Source organism: Hirundo rustica, chromosome 11, assembly GCF_015227805.2.
Source record: "Hirundo rustica isolate bHirRus1 chromosome 11, bHirRus1.pri.v3, whole genome shotgun sequence".
In the NCBI taxonomy this organism is placed as follows: Eukaryota; Metazoa; Chordata; class Aves; order Passeriformes; family Hirundinidae; genus Hirundo; species Hirundo rustica.
In genome coordinates this window covers 16,575,780-16,582,614 of record NC_053460.1, presented here as the reverse complement: position 1 = coordinate 16,582,614, position 6,835 = coordinate 16,575,780, and the positions used below count along the sequence as shown (strand labels likewise).

Here is a 6,835-nt window from a genome sequence, read left to right as displayed (position 1 = left end):
GCCTTCCTCTGCTGTGTAGTTAGTGTGCCACAGTAAATCAATTTGGAACCTGAGGTGTAAACTCTCCTTTCAAAGAGTCCTTTGGTAGTGGAGGATGCTGGCTGGGATCCATCCAGTAGGCATGAGGTTCACAAGGTTAATGAGAAGTTCAAGGAAGAACATTTACAAAAGCCAGCACCAAGAACAACCTGGTTCTTGCAGCACTCTCTTATTGGGCAAAGTGGGATTGTGCAATCTAGGAAGCTGGGGAACTACTTTAGTCTGGCAGTCTCCTGATAAGAAGACATAGCACATACAGAATACTTTGGGTGGTTTTTTGCACCTTAATTTTGTTCCTTATGTTCAACAAGATCTAGATGAATAGTCTGTAAGTATACAACATCTCTTGTGTATGTGTGTATATATATATATATATATATATATATATATATATGTGTGGATAAGAAGGGTTTGGGTAGCAATTTCTAAAACTGGCGTGATTAGAGGAATTTCTGAACTAAAAGAAGAGTTTTAGTCTCCCTCCCAGTCACACTCTCCCAGCAGATCAGGGCTGTTAGCAGGAAAATGACACATTGACACCGGGACTCGGCAGCACTTGTTCTTATACAGACATGAGGTGTGAGTTGTTCCTGCCCTAAATAAAATTAACCTTTTAACCGAGGGGATACTGAATATAGTGACCTAGAGAGAGGTGGTTAAAGGGCTGAAGGTGATCTCTGGTTTTAGTAAATCCAGTCTCTGAGCACAGCAGGCTGCTATGTCACAGGTGTAGAATCAAGAATGAATCCAAATAGGATTTCATTAAGAACCACTTTTCTGTTCCACTCCTCCTTTTCCTTCCTCAGCACAAGCTAAGAACTTGCAAAAATCCCATCTGCAGAGTCAATACTGCAGATCAAAGATTCAAATTCACAGGAGATTGCAGAAGAGGTTAAAACATGTGAACCAATACCCAGAATCTCTCCAGGGTGACCCTACTGAGGCTTTCCAGTACCTAAAGGGCTCCCAGAGAACTGGAGGGGGACTTTGGAAAAGGGTCTGGAGTAACAGGACACTGGGGAATGGCAGGGATAGCAATTCTGTGAACTTGTGCATCCTCAGAGGAAGGTTTTTCCAGTGCTCTCCCCCAGCCTGCACTGAGGCATGAAGGCACAGGTGCTTTAGCTCTGCCTGGTGAAGGTGGGCAGGATTCTCAATGCTGTGCAAGTTCCAGGGTAGGGTCACTGTGCTGAGGAGCAGATGGAATGGCTGGGGGGTGGGACAGATGTACAGCGTGTCTGTCCCAGGGAGCTCAGCGTTTGTGCCAGCCTGGGGGAGCTGCGCTGCTCTGCTCCCCGGTGCCTGAGCCAAATGTCACACAGCTCTGCTGGAGCTGGAGATTAGCAGGTTAATCCTGACTCTTGATTTTACCTGAACAATAACCTTGTGCCAAGTTCATGATTTTCATTACGAGTTCCACTGCAACTGAGGAACAACAAAATAAAAAGTCAGCATTAGCTGTTGAGCAGCGACGGGACACGAGGCCAGCTGCGGTTTGTGTGCCATGGTCAGTGGATATCACAGCCCCTTACACTGCCTGACAGCCTCAATCGATAGCTGGATGGTTTTCAGATGAGATGTTCCAGTTTGTTCATACACAATTTGGGGTTTGCAACTAGTATTTTGGAAGTGGACACCAAACCCCTCAGAATGAAGTTGTGGGAAATGATACTGTTTGAAGAAGTATATCCTATATTTAATGGGAGAGAGCTGTGTTTACAGCCTGTTATTGTCTGCGTTGGTTGATTTTTCCCCACACACCAGCAAAGCCCAGACTCATGGAAGTTCTGGGCAACTTGGATTCTGCAGTTTATTTTTACAAAACCTGAGTTGATGAGCTTTTTGCTGACAGGCAATATCTCTCTAAGAGTGAAATGTTCTGATCCACTTAAAATATCAATGGCGACAGTTGTACAGTTAAAATCTTTGAAAGTAAAAATTCCTTTAATAGATATCCTGACTCTCTTCAACTAATCTCAACAGAGACAGTAGAGGATCATCATTTCCATGGAAGCAGAGTGCTGGTAGGGCATTCCTGATTTGGGGAGAATCCCTTCAGTTTGTCCTATCAGACAGACCAAATTCAATGCTGAGCAGATTTGAGAAGGTCCCAAAGAAGATCCCAAAAATTCTTGTGCATGCTTTGCTCCAAAATCTCTTTGGTCTCCAAAGGTAAAAAACTTCACATGTAAACATTTCCCATAAATAGTTCCACTCATAGTCCTCTTGAATGAGCTTTTTTGTCAGCTTTGCTATATTATTATGGAAGGATTAGTGCACATTATCACAACAGAACATGAAGAATTAATGTTTGGCAGCCCAAGGGATCCTAAAGGTCTGTCATTATTTGCACTGGGCACACAGTAGTGTTGAGGCTGATATGTATGGTGACAACAGCTTGATTTAATGCTTACAAAGTAAGTCTGGAAGTTAGAACTTAGCTGAAGGTTCCTGCCTCCATCGGCAGAATCCAGAAATTAAAACAGTTTTTGTTCATGACTGAATAATTCTTATTATTGAACAGAAAGTACAGAAAATATTTAGTAGCTTGAAGCATAGGCCCTGTAATAGCTGTTTTTCTTCAGGTTACATAAGGAAAACTGCTTTTGGTGTTACTACATTATATTGTGACTTGAGGAATTCAGATTTTGCCTCTGGCTCAGCCCAGCTGGCAGATGTTTTCTCCCCTTCCCTTAGCCCTGCCTGATGTGTGCTGGCTGCTGGAAAGCCAGAATGTGTACCTGATTCCCTGTATTCCAGGCAGAGGCGGTGGCTTCCCCTGGGCACTGTGAGGCAGATGCTGTCCACAAGCTCCTGCATCAGAGCCCTTTGCAGGGCTGAGGATCAGGTCAGCCCCTCTGCCCAGGCTGTGCTCATGGGAAGCTCAAGGTGAAGGCCTCCAGAGTGTGATCTACATCAAAGGACACATTCCAGCCCAGCCCAGCCCTGGCTTTGTCCTGAAGGGCAGGGGACGAAGAATCCCCACAGTGGTGGTGCAGAGTGCACAGGAAGCAGGCAGGGAGGACAGCTTGATTTGGCTGATGTTCATACAGCAGCGCCTGGGGAGGGGTTTAAAGCATCTCCTGGAAGCTGCATCTCCTTATTTCAGGACTTTTTTTGACAAGGAAGAGGCTTACTGTTTTGCCACATCCTCACTTCTCAGTCCCCAGTAACCAGCAGGTGTGATACACATGGATTTCCCTCCTCTTGGCACAGTCCCTATCTTGCTTGGGGCTCAGCACTGAACATGCCTCATTCTGCTTTCAAAGCAGTGTCAGGATAAAGTTCCTCAGTGTTGCTCCTTCAGATCTCAGCTGCACAGAGCTCTCTTGGAGATGTCCCGCACTGTCCACACAGACATTGAGCCACCAGCAGCATTTTTGCTCCTAATCACCACGAGCTCCCTAATAATGAGATTTTTCCCTGGTTTCTTGTGGCACACTCAGGACCCTGAGCCCCTCATGGCCTGTGCACACAGCTGTGAACAGAATGGCATCCCAGTGACTCTGTTAGGCTGCACTTCAATTACAATAGAAATAATAATGTTAATTTATTTTCTTGATGCTTTTGAATAGGATTTGCTGAAAAATAAAGGAAATATGGGATATAGATCGGGTTACCATAAAACCACATGCAGCGAAACATTCATCTGTCTCCAGCATTTCATGTCTTCTGGGCATCTGAGAGAGCTGAGTTTGATTTATACAATCAAGCTATTCATTAAATATCTGTTTGAGTTTTGGGCAGATGCATCCTTTTACCTGAGTGATGAAATCTGAGCGGCGGAAATTGAGCTATTCCTTTGTGAAAAGAGCCCATTCTGCTTTATAAAGTGAGCCTTGCAGCAATACACTTCCAGAGAGCTGCCAAGCTTTGTGTACCAAATACCGTTGTAAGGGCTCAGCAATAAAACAGTTGTGGACTTGGGGGGGATCCAAGCACAAAATAGCACATCTTTATGCAATATTTCCTCTTTCAACATCCCACTCCAACCCTGTAATTCACTGACAACCATCAGTTCATTTGAATTCCAAAATCCTAGCCCCAAACACTAAGCAGTTTATAGTCTGAATTCCTGTGTGGGCATATTAATTATTTAAATCACTAGTCCAAATCCCGTTCCAAAGAGCTCTTGCTGGGAGCCCTTCAGGAGCAGATGGATCTGTTAGTGCTTACTGGATTATGCTGTGTGTCAGAGGCATCTCAGAATTTCTATCAACAGCCCTCTGGATATCTGGCTCTTGTGAGAGCACTGAGTGGCTGTCAATGAAGGGAAAAGCACCAGTACATGTTGGAGAATATATCTGAAATGATCAGTGAAATGATAGCCTCTCTCCTAGGAGTTGGCTTGGAAGGTTCTTAGGCAGTTTTAGAAAAATCAAGCATTCCCCAGGCAGATGGGAGAGGCTGTAAAACGTCCTGCTGTGTCGAGTGAGGCTCCTTATCTCAAAAGCCACCTTGCAGATAAAGACACGGAAGAATCCTGCTGGTTCTGGGATGCACAAGTTCCCAGTGTCTATGCTGAGAGGAGTGAAAGCTCAGGTTTGTCTTGTACATGTACTGTGTATTTTAGCTTTCGTGTCATGCAAATAAAACCATGGATTTTTGCCCTTTTTACCTTTTTGGGGCCCAATTTCCCAATTACACAGCAGCAGAAAAACAGGATGACCTTCTTATGGGACAATCCACAAGCATGCAGGGGAATGCACATAGCACTTATAACACTCGACATTTACTTATAACCTCCATATTTTATTCATGAATTTTACAATTCCAAATATAATGAAACAGTTAGAGTATTTTATTACAAAGCTTATAAAATAATTAAATATTACACTTATAGTTTTTGCTTTTTTTACACCATAATTCATACTTTGTGACACTACCTTCTTCTTTCCTCAGTTCTCACTTAAGGAAGTGAGCAAAGAAATATAAAGGAAAAGCTATGCATTAATAAATTAATTATTTTACATCAAATAATAAGAAGGACACAATTATAAAAACAAAACAAAAACAACCCTTGTCGTTTTCCTAGAAAAAAGGTTATAATTACACAATGTCCAGTATCAAGACAGAGCAGTGTAGGTTGAGATATGTTTCCAATCATTTCCTAAAGTATCACAGAATATATGTTTTTAATTTAAATTGTTTCAGAAGGAACTGCTAATTTTAAGTGACCACTGTCTGGCATTAGTGCTGAGCTGGCTAATCCTGCACTGAAACCATACTTTAAAAAACACTCAAACTGAACTACATTCATCAGACAAAGTTGTGGGATTGGGTGGAATTAGATAAATATGTCCCTCATAGGCACTCCCCAGAAAATTACAGTAGGACACAGCTCTGTCTCAGAATGGGTTTGGCAAGTAGGCTGGGGTTTTTTTATGCAGAAACCCTCTGAATGGCACCATTTGATACACGGTGCCATCAAACACCTCGATACTGAACAGCCACAAATATCAGCATGTTTACAATTCTTTTGTTTGCTGGTGGATTCTGAACTAAATACAGCTATTAGGAGAATGTATAAAAATAGAATTGACTTTTATTTGGTAAGAGTAAATAATCCACTTATCTTTTCATGGGTTTCTTTGTGTAACGTGAATAAATAACTGTTTAGAGAAGTTCAGCGTGAATTAATGGACTGTAATATTCTTGTTATTTCCTTTGGGTAATGGATGAGTCAAAATTTGCAGAGAGATTTGAGATCAGAAGGAAGACCTTCTTCAGTATCTTGGCATTCAAACAATCTAGCTTCTGAAACAAAACTACTTAAAAATATCAAGTTTAAATTTTAAAATTACATATCTAATGAGCTTAGAAAGTTGAAAACATAACCATTGAGCTCAATCAATCCGAGTTCCTTGAGTTAGTTGAAATATGAAATTCTATTTTACTTGCAACAGCAATATTGAAAGTCCAAATATTCTAACGCTGCATATTTCTAGGAATACATTTCAAGTTACTAGTTAACCACCTCTGAGTTTCTACACAAAGCAGAAAATGAACTCTTCAAAAATTATAAAAAACATTAGCATGATGCACAACTTGCTTTTCCAGCAGCAAGTCTGGTAGAGAAGCACCATAATATCTTTGTAGTGCACTATTTACTTCTGGTGGCCACGCTTGTGACGCTGCTTTCTCCAGCCCTCAGCCACGGATGTCCCTCCTGGGCAGCAAACAGCTTCCTCACCCTGGGTCAACAGTCACAAAAAATAGGAAAGGACATGCTTCTGATGGTGTGCTCAGTCCTGCTGCCACGCTGCAGCTTTCCTCCTGCAGCTCCCACGCTCTCCTGCTCTGCATTCTGGTGAATCACCCAGAAAAGGCTCCCTTGGCCTGAATTTCTTCCTCGTAACATGTGACAGTGCAAAATGACACTTTTTAAAGAAAGAAGAACTTCCCCTTGAGTCTCAGTGTTCAAGTGATCCATAGTACCCTGTGCTTTAGTGAGGTCAGCAAATTAAGAAAAAATAAGAAACATTCCTTTTTCAACATATATCCAACAATTACTGTACCTCAGACATTCCCTTGGAAAAAATGTCTCTTCCATCAGTGGTTTATGTGGCACCATGTCTTGCCTCAAAGCAGAGGTAATTCCAACATAAATTGAAGAAGAGAATCCTGTCACTGAAGGGTTCAGATAACACGCTGCTATCAGTTCTTCCTCGTACATGATTTACAACATTGCTTGCCATAAAATTTGTGGTTACAGACACCATGCTGGGGCACCAGATGGCACCAAGTGAAGAAATCCACACAAGAAGGATCATCTGAAGGAGAGAAACCCAAGCAA

The 6,835-nt window shown here is 42.2% G+C and overlaps 1 protein-coding gene across 1 annotated transcript in view; it reads right to left on the bottom strand.

Annotated features, from left to right (window-relative positions):
* Positions 1–4,849: 4,849 nt before the first annotated feature.
* The window catches only part of ADAMTS18 (ADAM metallopeptidase with thrombospondin type 1 motif 18), a 36,581-nt gene continuing 34,595 nt past the window's right edge, over positions 4,850–6,835 (bottom strand). The window contains exon 11 of the mRNA XM_040075683.2: positions 4,850–6,812. Coding sequence (XP_039931617.1) covers positions 6,697–6,812 — 116 coding nt within the window. The 3' untranslated portion in view covers positions 4,850–6,696. The remainder of the gene's footprint in view (positions 6,813–6,835) is intronic.